Raw genomic sequence first — 18,503 nt, forward strand, 5'->3', positions numbered from 1 at the left:
GGATGTAAAACTTGAAAGACATGAAAGGTTGTGATACACTGCTCCGGCGCCATTGATATTTCTAACAGTGAGGATGATTGAAGGTTGTGATATTAGGATGAAGAAATTGAATGGGGTGGTTGATGACTCTTTTTTTGAGAGAGGTGGTTGATGACAGAGCAAATTCACCCACATGCAATAGTCATCATGAAGCCTAGGCCTAGTTAACGTGTCAGATGGAATTGGTTTTTTGAATTAGCCAACTTGCCTCCTGCTGTATTGCACTTAACATCTTTTAAACTTAAGGGTAATGCAGTCATTTTCCTAACAGAAGTCCTAGGGTTTTCCCGCCAGGGTTGTGGGCAGGTTAAAATTGTGGAGCTTGCTTAGGTTTTATCTAGGGTTTGAGGGCAGAGCTGTACTTCATTTAAAAAATTAAGATATGGATGTTTTGAAGGGAAAAAAAAAATTCTAAACAAAATATAAACTAGGTCTTACCTACTAAACAAAATATATGGATGTTTTTAAGGGAAAAAAATATATTCTACAACTAAAAAAACAAATTATCACATTTCTTACAAATGAAAGATCCTCTACTCATACCATTAAAATATGTCATCTCTATTAAATATTTAAACATAAACTCATAATTTAAAATACAGTGCAATAGTCATTTTGGTTCTTCATTAATGTGTAACGGGTAGTTACAATAATATTTCAATGTATCGAAATTTTAAAATAGTCTCTGATTGTGCACTCCGTTGGTCAAAATAGTCTCTGGTATTAAAATGCTTCATTAATATTGTCATATTCGTCCTTCAATATACTTACTTATTCTGACAAAAAAAAAAGAATATACTTACTTATTGTCATATCAGTCCTCATAAATACTTACTTATTGTCATTTCAGTCCCTATATAAAAGAATTATTGCAAGTATTAAGGGATTATTTTAAGTGTGATGTTATTCAAGTGATAAATGAAGGGAAAAATAACTAATTTCTTATTAAAAATAGAGCAATGTTATATCTCTAGAAAAATAACATCAAGAATTCTTCAAGAATAAAGAATAGTCAATCACAATGCACTATTTGCCACAATTCAAGGAGGTGTGGCTGAAAAATAGGAAGTGGACAAATAAATCATCCAATTAAAATTTGCCAACTATTTCTTGAAAAATTCTTGAAGCTATTTTTCTTGAGAAGTAGCATTTTCCTTAAAAATATATAATTATTACAAATGTTGGGTAGAGTCATCATCAATGGTTGGGCATTGTTTCCTATTATGACTTGTACCTGACATACATAAGACTAGTTGATATATCATATACACACATAATGAAACACAGAGAAAAATTGAAATTTCAGGAATTATGTAAAAATGACGAGAAAAAACTCAGGATAATATTATATAATACGAATTTATGTATGCAAAGTGTTGCAATTATAGTTATCATTCATATGATAAAAAAATTCCAATCTGTTCAGCTTGATTAAACAATTTTTTTGTCCCAGGTTGTAAGATTTTGATTAATTCCTGTATGGTACTATTTAGAAGCAAGCTAACCTATTTAACACAATCAAACATAAAAGAGTGGTTTTCCATTACAAAATTATACACAGAAAATTTAGTTGTGAAAACATTCACACAAAGCTAAGTTGCTAGGCCAACGTAAAACCAAAGGGTTTATTTCCACTTTATTTTACAAATCCGGTATGCTCTTTTTTGTTGCATTCCAAAAATTAAAATTGAGTCACTTCAAATCATGTTACATCTGAGACAAAGCCAGATGTAGGCATTAAGAAATAGGGAGGTGCCACACCACTTGCTCATAACTCATCTTTCGACGTTCCATCTCTTACACGCTCATCGAAGGATGCATATGCTTTAATAATTGACTCATATACTTTGATCCCTTTCAAGTATTCATCTTTGTGAAGATACTGCATGTGAAGAAGTAACACATAAGTCAAAGTTGAACTCTAAACTAAATGCGAGTATAGTGAGGTGCATGACATTAGGATACAACCAAAAAGAACATAAGGTGCATACTTTTATGCGAGTATAGTGAGGTGCATGACATTAGGATACAACCAAAAAGAACATAAGGTGCATACTTTTATTATTGTGTAACCACAATGTTCTGGCACAACCTTTTCGGTTAGGATACAACCCAACTCAAACAAATCTACTGCATTTTACAGAACACAAAGTTGAGGTGGTTGCATATTCATTGACTCTTGTGATGCATGTTTATGGTGAACACTTTCATTTACAAAAAAACTTATCTCTGATGTGGCAAATAAGCCATAGCAAAAGAGACTAACTAAAGCCGAATATGCAACAATTGGATTAGTTTTGTTAAGAGTCTCACACTAGATATTACTATATGACATGAAAAAGTATTTATAAGAGGGAGGCATCCATTACCATACAAGCCGGTTTTGTGGAGTAGAGTTAGACTTAACTCAAATTCTAAGATGACAACACAGTCTATCCCTGTTGGGCCATCTGTTGCTAGGCCACACTCAACTCAAGATGTTCAATCCTAGTCGTGAAGGGTGTGTGTGTATTGAGAGTTTAACATTCGATGTGAAATGCCATGAAAATGTGTTCATAAGTGGGAGACATCATTCACCTTACAAATCAGTTTCGTAGGGTTGGGCCAAATTCTATGAAGTATTAAGAAACATGTCAACATGGAAACAAAATAAAGGAAAGAATCAACCTGAATATTTTCTGTACAGGGATACACTGTTTTAGGCATGACATAGCTAATGCAACTCATCTTCATGAAAGCCTTATATTAACTAGGACATAGTGCAAGACTCACTTTCTGGTTCTAAATAAAAAATCAAAAGTATAATCCTACAGACAATGACATGACTTATGATAAGCATACTAGCATCAATTAGGCACGCGATATATTGTAAAAGTCACCTCATTGTGATCATGGAGTAGAATAGGAGTGTTTGCCATAGGTGAGAATCCAATAGCTGGCAATCCAACACGGCGGAAATAGCGTGCATCTGTGGAAGCAGGAAAGATCTCCGGCTTACCAAGTTTCCCACCAGCCTCTTGGACGGCATTTTCTAACAATGCCCACCAGGGATTGGAACTGTCAGTTTTGGTGATGACTGGTTTCCCAGACGCATCAAGCACTGACAGCTTCTGTTTAAACTGCCCGAGCTAAAATATATTAGAGGAAGAATCTAATAAGAGGTAATTTGTTCTCAAAAAATGGAAACACATAAATAATTAACAGTGTTATCTATCAAATTTTGAGAGAAAGCGATTGTAGGTGAAACAGTGATAAAATTTGATACCATCATTTTCATTATCTACTACCTCTTGCTTTCTCCATAATAATTTAAAAAATGTCAACAAACAAACAGTTGCACAATTACAGTCATCGGAACATGTTATGCAAATACATCAACATTCACATATGTACAGTTACATCTATTTCAGCCCTGTTTTTCAGTTGTTTTCAATGTTCTATACATAAACACCCAAATGCATCAACCATAACATTAGCCTTTTCACATAGAAAAGATGAAAAATTGTAGAGAACATGAAGGCCATGATATGAAATGTTGTAATATACAGATGTTAAATCTTAAAAAAAAAAAAAATAGGAAAGTTTCAAGCTTAATGATAGAAATATTTCCTATGGCTACAAATTTCTATAGAAGTGAAAGACAAAGCAGTAACCTATTAGCTGAGATTATTGTGTATTTACAAGACATGGATGATAAATATAAAGCATAATGGACATTTAGTTAATTACCCTGAAAGACATATTGCGGCAACTAGGTGCCCACTCTTCAGCAATTCGCCTCTCTAATGATTCTGCATCAGCGGTTGGTGGCACTCTAATATCAAATCCAGCTTCTGCTTCCGATGGCTGCAAATTCATGACAAAACCCTGGTGCACAGCAAAAGAAAGATAGAATCATTAGTGGGGAATTCAACAGTAAAAATTGCTGAAATTTCTTAGCGCGCGAGCACAAACATGTGAAATGTATCATTTCAAAGGTAAGCATGGCATTATTGGCAGACTCCACTCAAATGTATAACAGAACATTGATATGATAAGAGGAAAAAATGATGTTAAGCAAGAACATGTTTTCGATTATATTCTACTCATGGAACAATCAATCTTATATGTTACTTAAAGTTAGAAATTGCTGCAATATCGAAGATTGTGACATAACCGCGCAGAACTATAATTTAAGCTTTACATTATACAGGACATGTTTGATGAATTTGATGGAGTATTGGAGTCGTTTGACTTACAGTTGGAGATGGAGTTCCAGCCTTCAAAAAGGCCATGTTAATAGAAACAACATCCCCTTCAGCCTTCAAGCCGGCCTTGATCAAGTCAAACTGTGAGGCGCGAAACCTTCGGATGCTTTCAATACTCTTCAAGAGATTCTCCATAGCAGAGTTGTCATAAAGCTTGGAGCCATGTCCAGGAGCCCCAACGGCCTTGATCACCAGCCACCACGGGCTCCTCTCTGCATAGAACGCCCTGTAATGCTCATCCGGAGAAGCCAGTCCTGTTAGTTTGTAAGTGAATAAAAAATTGGAATGAGTTTAATAAAGGAGTAAAATTTCAAGTCAATGTTCCAAAGTTAGGTACATCATCAACAAATTAGTGTGTTTTGGTGAGCTTTCAATAAAAGTTATTTTGCACGAAATTGATTTTATTAATAGAAAAAGAGTTCAAAGAACAGCAATTCATATTTGGAAGATTTCAAACTAAATGCAAGTTAGATGCTAAACCAAGGGTAAATTTATTTAACATTACAGAAAAACTATTTTTCAGTTATAGTCAAACCAAGGTTTGGAACCGAAATCAAGTTTGCCTAACAGAAATTAAAGAGTATTTCTGCTAAATCACATTTGTCTCAAGAAAGGATCAATTCTAATGATTTCCAATGTAAAACCAAACACTTGTAGCACGCATTTGGAAATCTTCAAGTCACCGCAGCACTATGCAGCTAATCAAAAGCTACGCTTTGGAGTTTCTACCAATTGTGTGCTAAACACATGGTAGCACACGGTCACTACATTTCCAAACACACTGTTAGTCTTGCATAACTTGTATTCACTAAACTTTCCTTTCAAATACCTAAAACCTATCCAAATCAGTTTTCTAAGAATTTTGCAACTCAAATATCTAAATCTGTGGCGACACACAGAACTAATTGGATTGTCACGTAAGGAGTTTCTTTTCAGTTTTCAATGTAATATTAATTACTTTTTTTCAACTATCCTTTCTAATTAATATTGTGTTCATCACTTCTAATGAATTATCTTCGACTTTGTGTTTATGATAACACTGAATAGATCAACAACACTTAATATAGTTCAAAAATTAGAACCCTTTTGTTTTGTTACCTTCATCAAGCACTATACCAACATTCAAGTCCTGAAAATCCTTCGAAAGCGAAAACTTTTCAGCACCATCATGACCACCAATCTCCTCATCAGGAGCAAAAACCAAATAAACAGTCCTCTTAGGCTGAAAATCCCAACTTTTAAGAATCCTAACAGCTTCAAGATACTGCATACTAACACACTTCATATCCTGTGACCCTCTTGCATAAATCCTTCCTTCATCATCCACATGGGCCTTGAAAGGATCATGGACCCACTTATCATGTTCAGCGGGGACAACATCAGTGTGAGAGTAAAGCATGATTGAAGGTAGCTCCGGGCTTGTACCGGCCCATTTGAGAATGATGATGGGTTTTCCAGGTACCAATTCGATTGTTTGGGATTCGAGTGAGAGTGATTTTGATTGTGATATTAGAAATTCGGAGGAGTGAGTGTAGTTTGGGGTTGGATGGTTGGTTTTGATTTGTAGGTATTGTTGGAAACGGGAAATGATGTTTGATTCTTCTGAAGATGATGATGATGATGATGAAGATTGAAGAGATGTTAATGTTGATAGTAGAAAAGTTATAAGGAAGATGCTTCCACGGTTCAACTTCATCGTCTAAAGATGGTGGTGGTCACTGGTTGGTCGTTCCTAATGAAAAGAACAATCTTAAAAAGGTGTGTATGACTTTTGTTGATGAAACAATGTGTTCTATTTTGTTTTAAATAGATGAAAGGACAGCAGATGAGGTTGGAACCCGATCATGTTGTCGGGAATAGTAATTTTGACATTTTTATCAATTGAGATAGAGCCGATAGATGATGAAACAAAGTTTTTAAATGGGACATTGGTTGATATCCTCAATTGTGATTCTTAAACGCTTTTTCATGGTGGTTTCGTTGGACGATGATTTTGGATTGAGTTTTTTTACTTATGAGATTAAAAAATGGATGTAAATATAAGATAAATGCAAGATGATAAAGGGATAAAAAGAACATGTGTTTCATTAATTGTGGTTTTTTATTGTATAGAGTAGGAATTTATAGTAAAGACTATCTAATAACTGAAAGGACGTATCGTATATTTTATAGTTTTCCTTGACTATTTGTGTAGGTATTGTGTTGGTTTTTCCTCGTTGAGGATTTTGTGGAGCCCTGGACCGTCAATCTATTCATAATGGCACAAATGCCCTCCATAAAGGCTTAGGCGCCCTCTAGAAGGGCTCATGAAGCCTATCCGCGTTCCTCCAGGGCGCCGCCTCAACAGGCTTCTAGAAGCATCTAGAGCACTGTAAAATGACTTAAGGCCCAAGTTGTTTGGGGCTTAAGTCACGGGAAAACAAGCCCACGAAGGGCTATAACCACCCTTCTTAAGAGCGTTCTCAAGGCATGACGAAAACAAACTAAACCTAGTTTTAGATATTGTACTCACAGCAAGTACAGTTGGCGCCCACCGTGGGGCCTCGGTAAAACTAACTTAAGCCAGACCTCTGAATGGTAATCCCGATTTAGAAAACAAAGCTGCAATCTTTAAATTGTAACCTTAATCATGATTTAGTGAACAACAAATCACAACCTCTATATCGCAACCCTCATCGCGATCTAGAAACTCCTTATCACTCTTCCATTGCAACGATGACTGACTCATCTGATCACGACGTCGTCAAGGCAATGAAAATTCAGATTGCACATCTGCAAGAGAGGAACGAAGCCATTCAAGCTTCTATGGAGACTATCCAGCAGCAACATCATGAGCAAGAAGAAGCACAACAGGGCGACCTGGACGATGCATATCCTCAGCCCCTTTCAGTAGAAATCTGGAACGAACCAGTCCCACAGAATTTCAAACCGCCCTCCCTCACCTCTTTCGACAGCAAGGGCGACCCAGTGGAGCACGTCACTACATTCAACACCCCCATGGCGGTAGTCGGAGCCACTGATTACCTCAAGTGCAAACTGCTGGCGGGAACCTTTCGCGACGTCGCCCTGCGTTGGTATATGAACCTGTCACGCGTCTCCATCATTGAATACCAAGACATGGCGAGGAAACTCATCCACCAATTCTCCGCTAGCAGACATCGTAATGTCTCCCCCACTAGCCTTTTCAACGTCTGCTAGGGACCAAACGAGACTCTACGAGACTACTTCGCCAGATATAATGATGTCACCATCAAGGTAGTTAACCATAACCAATAATTATTCGTTGGGGCTATTCAGAATGGACTACGAGCTGGGCAATTTAATGAATCACTAGCACAGAAACCTGTAGACTCAACGAAGTAAATCATGGTAAGGGACGAATGTTATATCAAGGGAGAAGAAAGCAATGCAAAGAAGAAGGCTGGAGACACCAAAGAGAGAGGCAACACCAACTCAAACAGAAGAAATTATTATCCGCCACCCACAAGAGACAAAGGAACCTTCAAAAGTCAGGACAGAATACCTTACGGTGTGGACAACTTTACCCCATTAAACACACGGCCCGAGCAAATATACAAGGAAGTTTTTCACTCCAAGTTGATCTCAAATCCCCTAGAACCTCGTTTCAATTGTATGGGGCTCGACCAGAACGCTTGGTGCAAATACCACAGAATAAAAGGCCACACTACCGACGATTGCATACATATAAAGAGGGAGATCAAGAATTTAATACAAGATGGAAAGCTTTGAGGCTACGTAAAAGTAAACCATAGCGAGGAAAGAAGGCTCCCAGAGGAACCCAAAAAGGATAGAAAGGACGACCACAACAAGGATCACAAATAAAGACACACTCTTAAAACCATTCCAGGCGGCTTCATATGGGGCGGGGAGTCGAGTTCTTCTCGAAAAAGGCAAGTTATGCTTATCGACGATAGAGTCAACCAAACGTTGGGGCGGGAGCCCAAAATTACCTTTTCAGCAAAAAAATTACGAGGGCGTCGTCCCCCACGATGACCCAATGGTTGTTACCCTTCAAATATTTAATTGGGATGTCAAGAGAGTCCTAACAGGCCCAGGTAGTTCTGCCAATATACTCTATTATAATGCCTTTGAAAAAACGGGACTAGATCCAGAGCAGCTACAACCTTTTAAAGGGACCTTATCGGGATTCACTGGGAACATGTTCATGTGCGAGGCTACATTACTTTACAACCACTTTTGGAGTAGGCGAGCATGCTAAGGCAATTTGAGTAAAATACCTGTTGTGAACTCCCTTAACTCTTACAATATCATCATAGGTCGCCTAACCTTCAATCTCTTAGGTGCCTTTCTATCCATCAAATTCTTGATAATGAAATACCCACTGGACAACGAACATACATGAATGTTTCGGAGGGACCAAAAAATTGCCAGGGAATGTTACCACAACAGCCTAAGACTACAAAAAGGAAAGGAAAAAGTAAATGATAGTAAACCTCATAGTGTCAACATGATAGACATGGACCCCAGAGAGGGGTACCAACAAGAACGTCTAGAACCCACTGAAGACCTAAAAGAGATCCACATAGGATCTCAACCCCATCAAACTACCAAGACAGGAACCTCCTTGGACTCGATTGAATAGGAGGTCGTGATAAACTTGTTGAGAAAAAACCTAGATCTTTTCGCATGGCAGCCCTCAGACAAGTCAGGGATTGACCCGAGCGTTTTGTTCAACCACCTTGCCGTAAATCCAGAGATAAATCCAGCGGATCATAGAAAACGAAAAAAATTGGGCAAATAAGGAGGAAAGCAATGAATGAAGAAGTAAAGAAGTTGAAAGATGCTCGCTTCATCAGTAAGATCAAATACCCCACATGGCTAGCTAACATTGTCTCAAGGGAGGATTTCAACCACCGACCGAAATGAGTAAGGTCCCCCTCTGCGAAAGAATAATCGACGGACGACTTATTAAAATGATCTCTAGTTCAAAAATTTGGGAAAAGGGGCTTATGCACCACATCTCCAGAGGGAACGGCCCCCGGGTCCGGACCATCCGATTCAACCTCGTCTGGATAGACCAAAGGAACACGGAAGATACTCTCGTGTGCTCGTCGACTCACAGGACAGACCAGCAAATACTTGTGCTTCCGATTCTCAAGAGGATCCGCGTAGTCCTCAAAGAATTTGACCCACAGGTAAAGTTCAACCCAACTATGAGCAACTGCATCACTATTGCGGTGAACTCTAAAGAGAGTAAAAAAGAGAAGAAAATTGGGCCGCCGACGTTTATACTCCCACCAAAATTGATAAAATTTCACAAGAGCCCAAGAAAGAGGGTGAAGATGGGAAGGTGCCGCCTTCAAATGACGAAGTACTCTCAGCTCAAAACTGTTAAAGGGAGCGGAAGCATCCAGTTCCCCATTCAGAATGTTGTAAATGACAAAACCACAACCACAGAAGCGGTTGCGCGCCCTTTTCGCCCCCTTTGGACCTGCCAAGGCCCAAGACCCAGGAAGTCTCCAAGAAATTTCATTCAACTGGTCAACCGACTGATAGTAAGAGACAATTTCAGTGACCTCACCATCCACCCAACTATAATCGGAATCGGAACTAAGGCTCCTACCATGGCCATCCATTGGCAAGGGGTTACCCTTCCTGAACAGATAAGGGAAACCGTGAGCACGAGCCTTAGAACACTCCTCCAACCACCACATGATCTCTCTATGATAGGGGAGACGCCTCAGATGACTGACAAGAGACGCCCGCATCTCACGATACAATTCATCCCCTTCGAAGTCAGTAACTACAGCGGGATTTTCTAAAGTATTGGAAGGGAAAGTAAAACTGGTACCTACCCTCGTAACTTCTTCCTCACCATCGACTGGGACAGGACGATCATCAACCAGCGAATCCACAAAGTATTCAGGACTAATGAAACGATCACTCATTTCCCACTGTCAAGCCCCAAAGCAAAACTAGAAGAAAAGACGAAATAAACAAATAATGGGGGGAGAGGAATACCTTATGAAAGCTGCACAACCCACGAAGGGAAAGACAAAGCGGGAAATGAAGACACTTCTGGAAAACTGAGTTCACCAGAGATAGTTGCGAAATCCCCCAAAGACAAAAGATGAAAAGCTAAAAGAACAGAAATAGAAGGATCCTTCCTATATAAAGAACCCCAAAACCGAAAATTAAACGGCTGCGAATAAAGAAATCCAAAGGTTCACAGTTCAACGGTAAAGATTCAACCATTAGACTGAGAAAAACACTCAAGTAGTGTGCGCGTGTGGCCTAAAACTCGGAGTGCGTGCAACACACGAGATGGACACGTGGAATGCAAAACATAATAGACATCACGTCACCAACGCTTCCTTTGGAGCATTCAATTGCCAACTACTCCCACTAACTCAAATTCGGGCACCATCACTCGCAGATGGAATCAAAGCTTCCCAACAAAACACTCCAAGGGTCGTCCCGCTTAGCTCATCAATGGACGCCACCCTCTTTGCGGGTGGGCTTCAGTTCCTGACATAACACATCGAGGGCCGCCGGACTAAGCCGTCGACGAGCGCCTTTAATTGAACGCCTCCTTTCTATGCTAAAGCCATTGAGCCATAAAGGCATCAACGGCTTGGGGGCAATTGTTCTGGACCACTCACAGGGCTACACGTGTACATTAATACACCGCCTCAAGGCTACGCACTCAAAGGAGCACGCCAACTCGCCTGCACCGTGCCACACTGGAGCACACATCCTTGCCGGGATCACGCTATGCGTGTCCACTCCCGCCCCTAATCATACGCCACATAACCCGGAGACGATTATGCCACGAGCGGGCCTATATAAGGGTGAACTTGCTTCACCCTCAAGGTACACAATATTTTTCACAACACTTCTAAGACTTTCTCTCTCAGTTCCATTACTAACTTGATCGTGGTAGTGCTAACGTGCCTGCATGTACCTTTCGTTCCACTGCATAAGACTCTTCGCCGCCACACTGAAAACCGTTAGTGATCATCGGAGCATTCTCCATAACCGTTGCGACTCAACCGTTCTCACCAGACATATCAAGAGGAAAAAGAAAGGTAATGTTAATGTTGCTATTTTATCTTTATTAACCATTGATGTATTTTCATTATAATAAGACAAAAGGAAAACAATAACTTGATACAAATGCTTATAATATTAATTAAAGAGAAAAATTAAAAAAAAAGCAATTATGACCATATAAAAATTTAGAGTGAGACTCATTTTGGAACAATATTTTTTTTAAAAAAATATAACCATTACAATGAGGTAAAGAGAGCATTAATAATACTTAGTCAAGACAATAGTCAAATTCAAAATAAAGTTATATTTTATTTCCAAAATAAATGATTTAAAAAAATATAAAATAATAACAACTGGTGTAAAAGTCAAATATATAATAAATATAAATGGAAATCTCCTAAAGTGTTAAATACATTAAATAATATCACAAATAACTTAAGTTCATGAAGGGGACCAAAATAAACAATAAATAATAAAAAATCGTCCACAATTCCTAGCTTAATTGACAAAAATATTAAAATTGTTAGGTTGGATGTCATGACCGAGGTTTAAACCTGACGCCTGTACGCGTTGTGTATGAGTTTTCAATAGTCTTTTAGTCTATCTACCCAAAAAATATAATAAAAAACCAAATATAAAACAAATTTAAACCCTGAATATAATTAAATAAAATAAAAAACTAAAACCTTAATTGTTCTCTCCCTTATTCATTAGTTATTGACTTTTGGGTTCACATTTTTCTTCCTTCGTCATCATTTTGTCATTATCATCATCACACCATTCACCACCTTCGGTTACGTTCATCACTACATATACATACTCATTCACAATTATATTTCAATCAGTCTTTTCTTCACTACGCTACATTTTTATGGATTCTCATGAACGACAACAACCGCACCCTCACCCTCACCCAGACCACCTTCAATTGGAAAATGGTGTACTAGTGGGTCCTAATCCATTCACAAACACTATTTCGACCACCATGATGGAACCGATCACTGCTCGATTCCCTCCAATCAACATGAACACTAACCAACCCCCTCATTCTGAGCCTTTCAACAACAGCATTCCTTCTACCTTGAAACCATGTGTGAGTGCTCCCTCTGGATCTGGTTCAATCCAGAAAAAAAGGGGTCGACCGAGGAAGTATTTTCCTGATGGAAACATTGCTTTGGTCTCAAGCCCAACCCTGGATGCTACCATTACTTCTCTTTCTTCTTCGATTACCAATAAGAGTACTAGGGGAAGAGGAAGGCCCCGTGGATCATTGAACAAGAAGAAGAAAGTTGAAGTGTCGGGTATGATAAAATAAATTCTATTTCATTTTTTAAATTTGAATTTTGTCGATTATTTAATTTCAATTTTTATTCTGGCTGTTCATTTTTTAGGAGTTAGTGGAACTGATTTCTCTCAACATGTGATCACCATGAACCCTGGAGAGGTATGTAAAAGAACCTATAATTAATTTCAATGTTAAGATGTCATATATATGATTAATTTCCTTTTACAATTTTAATATTTTGGTTACTTTATTAATTGAAATGCTCATGTAGACTTTGATGATGTTAAAAGGTGGTTACTAGTGTATGTTGAAATGCTAATGTAGATTTTGGTTACATTATAAGTTGAAATGATGATGTAGACTTTGATGATGTTAAAAGGGTGGTTATTTTATAGTCTTCTTTGACCGAAATGGTTCTAACAAAAAGTTTATCTTGTTCTGTTTGTAGGACATTGTTGTAAAACTTAAGACCTTTTGTCAAGGAGGACCTAATACAGATATGTGCATTCTTTCTGCTCATGGTTTAGTTGGTACTGTAGCTCTTCATCAGTCAGGAACCATTGTTCTTCGTGAGGTAGTCCTTTTTACATATGTTTTTATTAGAATACATTCAATAACAATGTATCTGATTATGAGAAATCTCTGTTAGTACTAAGTTAAGTGGAGAGATCTGAAATACGATGTAAGATGAATTTGTTTGATGGACATATATTCTTAAGAAAACATTTGGCTTGAGACAATGTTGTCTTTGTCGAATTATGACTACTAAACATTAAAAAAGCCTATGGAAGAGACATGGTGGATATAATTGGCATTGTGGTTCATGGCAACTCGCACATGAGCCACCATGCCATAATGACAATTTTACAAGCACTAACACATAAAAAGTCAAATGTTTTGCACTAAATGCAATTGACTTTTTTAATCTCTTTTATGTATATTTTGTTACATATGGAGTACATAAAACAATGCATATGTTTTGCACAATCTAATTTTAACCATGCTATCTAACAGTACACTACTTTTCATAGAGAACATTAAAATGCAATCTTTTTCACTTTTTTTTATCAACAATATTGAGCTTTTAAAAATGAAATCTATCACTATCATTTATCAATTTATCAAAAAGTTTTTTTGTTTTGTTTTGCCATGCTGAAACAAGAAAGAAAGTGTACTTTGTAGGATTCTATCACAAAATAAGTCATTTTTATCCTTTTTTATTTTTAGTCTTTTATCTTTTATCTGTATTTTCAGTTCTTATATATATATATATATATATTGGGTTAAAATTTGTGTACACAATTTTCTTTGGCATGAGATAGATGTGGGGTTAAATGTTGCAACTATATTTAAGCAGATGGTGGGATCAGAAAATATTGAATTATTATTGGCATCATTTAAGCAAATTTACATTCATTATTGCAACTATATTTAGTTATTGAGTGGGTCACATGCATTTCCCAGTGTTATATCTATTTTAAAAAAATGTCACTTTCTATGGTTATTTGAAAGTAAAAGATATCATTGCTGGAATTTCTAATAGGAGGAACTAGCATTTTTAGTTTTGTTTGTGTTTAAATTTTTATTGTGTACGTGTGAAAATGTCATTATGGATACTTTGATAGTTATTTTACATAACTAAATGTGTTTTAGTTCAATTTTCTTCTTATTATGTTATTTTTCATTACAGGGCCAATTTGAGATTTTATCTCTGTCAGGAATGTTAGAAGTATTTGACAACAAAAATGGTTCTAGGACAATGGGTTACTTTAAGGTGTCTTTAGTGGATCCTAATTTAAACTTTTTGGGAGGTGTAGTTGCTGATAAGCTTATTGCGGCATCCTTTGTAAAGGTATTTCTCTCAAATGATAAATGATTTATGTTGATTTTTTTTAAAGCACAATGTGAATGTAAGTTCTTGGGTGTCTATAGTATTTTCTGCACGACGAATTGAGCAAATTTTGTGGCACCGATTTATGACTTTTTAAGAATCATTTTCAGGTCACAGTGGGTAGTTTTACTTTGGATGACAAAAGCTGTAGCTCAAGTAACCTGATATTGGGTCCTTCTTCAATGACAATATCTCAATTTGCTGCTTCTGGGACTCCAACTAGTGCTGCCTCTCAAGGGCCTTCATCTATGTCTTATGGTAACAATGAGAATATTCCTTTCGGTCAAGTGCTTGGAATCTACAATAATGATAGTGGACCCATTCCTACATTATCGATGTACCAACAAATGTTGACTCACCAAACTCAAAGTGAGGATGAGCTTCTAGGCTCATCAGTGTAGAAGCGGGTTATTTGCATGGTGATTGTACTATGTTCTGGCTGGAGGTCGAATTCTAAAAGGGTGATTTGAATAATTGGGACAAATTTATGGGAGTTTATCTATCAGTTTTTTTTTATGTTTCTATTTGATTTTCTGCTGATTTGGATTTAAAAACCATTTATGAAACATTTCAAGCGATGGTTGCTTTTGTTTAATCATATTATTGAGGTTTTAGATCCTCTTATGACAATATTAGAAATATGTGTTCTAAACCCTCTCATTCGAGTTGTGTATTTTCAAATTTTATTCATGGAATTGACCCTTTTCACCCTTATCTCATGTATTATTATTAGGGGTAAATTGATTTTCAAACCGGCGAAGATGGAAAATAATACATAACTTTATTTTTGTTTTCCAATTTTTCAGAATTATAGATATTCATAAAGATATAGATTTGGAAGTGGAACAACGGTTGATTCTCTTGCTTCTCATATAGCTTTTCGAATAGCTCTATCAGTTTTATCGATGTCGGAGTTGAATAGCGAGGTAACTGAATTTGCACCACGCATAAAACAATCTGCAAGGGATTTAAGAAGAGCTTGCAATAGAGAATTAGATTAAATAACAAAAAAGGAATACACACACACCACACAAACACTAAATTTTACAAACAGACTAAATCTATCCTAGATACTACCCTAAAATAAAACAGACTAAATCTTTTTGTATTTTTGAAATAAGATAAAATAAAAACAAAATAAATCTAATCTAACCTAGAAACAAGGAAAATAAAAAGAGTAACATAATCTAAAAAGATTTGAAACTAATCTAATCATAAAAGATAAACCTAATCTAGAAAATAGGAACTAACCCTAATTTCTAGTATCTTTTTTTTTTGGTGGTGGCCGGGATTCGAACCCCGACCTTACATATTTCATGCATTGTCCATACCAGCTGAGCTAAGCTCACGAGGACCCTAATTTCTAGTATCTAACCTAAAATGAAAAGCAGAAAATAAAATTAACCCTAAAAATGAAATAAAATCAAAAATTTAAAAATAAGTAAAAACATAAAGAAAAAAAACTGGATTTTTTTTACCTAAGCTAACCTAATTATTCACAAAATAAAATCTACTGATTACCTTGTGAAATATCAACAATCCACGATAACTGCACCAAAAATTTGATGAATGAAATTGACAAGTGTGCCCCATCGTACACAAGTAATAAATAAGCAAGTTATCATTTCCACTTGGATTCTCGTCCAACTTGGTAATTAGCGGAATTTATTAGAATTAACTGAATTTAAAAGAGATGAAGTGGTTTACAGGGGTTTAATTGTCCTGCCCAATGCGAGATTAGGTTTTGTGATTCAGAAGTATAACATCAATTAGGAAATCCTTAAATTCACCCATCCATATTTGTTGGATTTAACTCAGTTGATTATTAGTTTATGACCTGTGTTTGGATTTAAGAAAGTAGAAATGACCCCCTGATATATCAGGAGATGTTTCATTTTAATATCGTTGTAACTCAAAAGTTACAATTGTGGTGTTCCCTTAAGATGCGTCATAACCCTAAATTCATACTTAGATTTGATTAAAAGAAATTAATTTGAAAACTAAGCAATTTACTATTGTTCGGAAGGAATTAGGGTGGTCAATCCTAATATTCTCCATCTAAGATATGGTATAAAAACGAACATATACAAATTAAATCATACATTTGAATCGTAAACTGAATAAAAAAAAAACTTTGTTAATTGAATCCAACAAATAAGAAATGGTTTATCGTGGAACCCTAATCAAAGAGGTTTAGTTGCACATGACAACCGACATCATTACAAAACAATAGAAAAACATGTCATAGAAAAAACAAGAGGAGGATGGAGATCCTCAGCCTTGAAGCTCTGATGCTTGACCCTTGCTTTGCACCACTAACTTTATGAATGAATTAAATAGTGTGAATGGGTCTATCATTACTGTGCATTATTACTTAGGGTTAAATAGATGTGTTTGCGGTTTGGTTTGAATCGGTTTTGAGACAAAAAGTCAACCGATCCAAAATAAAAACCACACGTGGTTCGGTTCGGATTGGATGATTATTCTAAAAAAATATATGATATGATCCGACCCGATCAAAATATATGCAGTTTAATTTGGATCGGTTTTTGGATATCCAAAATGCAACATGTGATTGTTTTATTAATATTAATATTACATATATGCATTAAAATAGTAAGATAATGCAAAATATACCACAAATGTATTAAAAAAAATTACACAATAAATATGATCGATTATATTTTACAGTATAGATTAAATTAACACAATATATAAGATTAAATACCAACCAAGAATATATTAATGCAATATATAATACAAATAAATTAATAAATAAGTATCAAAATTTATTTTTGCAGTATAGGTTAAATTAACACAATATATAAGATTAAATACCAACCAAGAATATATTAATGCAATATATAATACAAATAAATTAATAAATAAGTATCAAAATTTATTTTTGCGGTTCGGTTCACTTTTCAAAAAGTGACCCGAAATCTAAAATGATCATAGCGGTTTTTACAAAACAACATCCAAACACATCTAAAAATATTCGGTTTACTGCGGTTTTTGGTTTTCGGCATTATTTTAGATCGGTTTAAATTTAAACACCCCTAATTAAGAGAAGAAAATTGAGGTTTTTCCATCGATCCAGGTTGATAAACAAAGATAAATTTTCATATGATAGACAACTCGTCTCAATATTTTTCATCGCAAAATTATACATGGTACTTGCATCTTCAAGATTACCACATTATTAATTTAATTAACAATTTTATTCTTACACTAATCCCTAAAATTCTAACATAACTAAAATGTAATGTGTTATTCTACCTACATTCTCTCGTTCTCAACTATACATTGTTTAATAGTAACTAGTAAAAATACCCGTGCGTGATAATATTAATCATAGATTTCTTTATGAATATATTAATTAGCATATATGGAATATATATATATATATATAGAGGGTGTATCAAATGAGAGGAGTATTATAATGAGAGGATGAGAGGAACAAATTATGACCTTTGGATCAATATCAACGGACTACATTAAAAGCTGGACTTTGAATTGCACATGCCTATTTTTTCTTATTTCCACGCGCATCTTTATTCCTCCCAACCCTCCTTCCTTCTTTGTTCTCTCTCAAGTGCGATATCCCCTTTCCCCTTATTCTTCATCCTCACCTCATCTCACAACCCTGATTTTTTCTTTGTTCCCTTATTCTTTGCTTCTCTGTGCTCTCAATTCAGTAAAGGCTTCTTGATTTTTATTGACAGCCATGAACTTTTTAATCTATTTGCAACAAACAATGGTTTTCACCTCCCTAAAAGACAATGGATTTTCACCTTTGTTACCAAGCTTAAGCTAATTTTAATCTACAAGCTTTTCCAAGTTAAGATTTTTAGATTTATTTATTTTGATGGCTAACAAAAATAATAGAGCAGATACATAAATGGGTTTGGTTTTGCAAATTGCAATCCTCAACAATTTTTAAATCAATGAGAAAAATAGGCATAAAGGAAAATTCCGCAACATCTATCAATACTGGAATTGAAAA

The 18,503-nt window shown here is 36.0% G+C and overlaps 2 protein-coding genes across 3 annotated transcripts; one reads left to right on the forward strand and one right to left on the reverse strand.

Moving 5' to 3' along the window:
• Nucleotides 1–1,547: 1,547 nt before the first annotated feature.
• LOC146953799 (uncharacterized) lies at nt 1,548–6,062 on the reverse strand. Of its 2 annotated transcripts, none has more exons than XM_085711757.1 (5): nt 5,385–6,062; nt 4,278–4,540; nt 3,769–3,906; nt 2,919–3,158; nt 1,548–1,921 (listed from the first exon to the last, which is right to left on the reverse strand). In XM_085711757.1, exons 1-5 carry the CDS (start codon nt 5,980–5,982, stop codon nt 1,808–1,810), a joined length of 1,353 nt encoding a protein of 450 aa, XP_085567883.1. In that variant the 5' UTR covers nt 5,983–6,062; the 3' UTR covers nt 1,548–1,807. The 2 variants fall into 2 exon arrangements, with proteins under 2 accessions (XP_085567883.1, XP_085567879.1); XM_085711753.1 differs by having other exon boundaries at nt 2,919–3,167.
• A 5,597-nt stretch (nt 6,063–11,659) lies between these two features.
• On the forward strand, nt 11,660–15,139 carry LOC146953800 (AT-hook motif nuclear-localized protein 10-like). The gene is made up of 5 exons (XM_085749802.1): nt 11,660–12,622; nt 12,713–12,765; nt 13,055–13,180; nt 14,297–14,458; nt 14,608–15,139. The coding sequence occupies exons 1-5, from the start codon at nt 12,193–12,195 to the stop codon at nt 14,896–14,898; spliced, it is 1,062 nt and encodes a 353-aa protein (XP_085605928.1). The 5' UTR covers nt 11,660–12,192; the 3' UTR covers nt 14,899–15,139.
• The last annotated feature ends 3,364 nt before the right edge of the window (nt 15,140–18,503 follow it).

This window comes from Medicago sativa, chromosome 1, assembly GCF_051527215.1.
Source record: "Medicago sativa cultivar Bolivia chromosome 1, Bolivia_mono, whole genome shotgun sequence".
Taxonomy (NCBI): Eukaryota; Viridiplantae; Streptophyta; class Magnoliopsida; order Fabales; family Fabaceae; genus Medicago; species Medicago sativa.

Excerpts from the sequence above, each read along its gene's own strand:
- LOC146953799 (XM_085711753.1), bottom strand. The coding sequence starts at position 5,982 with ATGAAGTTGAACCGTGGAAGCATCTTCCTTATAACTTTTCTACTATCA. Across the intron at positions 4,541-5,384 it reads TGGTATAGTGCTTGATGAAG|GACTGGCTTCTCCGGATGAG; the intron begins GTAACAAAACAA and ends ACAAACTAACAG. Across the intron at positions 1,922-2,918 it reads TACTCCATGATCACAATGAG|TATCTTCACAAAGATGAATA; the intron begins GTGACTTTTACA and ends CTTCACATGCAG.
- LOC146953800 (XM_085749802.1), top strand. The coding sequence starts at position 12,193 with ATGGATTCTCATGAACGACAACAACCGCACCCTCACCCTCACCCAGAC. Across the intron at positions 12,766-13,054 it reads TCACCATGAACCCTGGAGAG|GACATTGTTGTAAAACTTAA; the intron begins GTATGTAAAAGA and ends TTCTGTTTGTAG. Across the intron at positions 13,181-14,296 it reads GAACCATTGTTCTTCGTGAG|GGCCAATTTGAGATTTTATC; the intron begins GTAGTCCTTTTT and ends TTTTCATTACAG.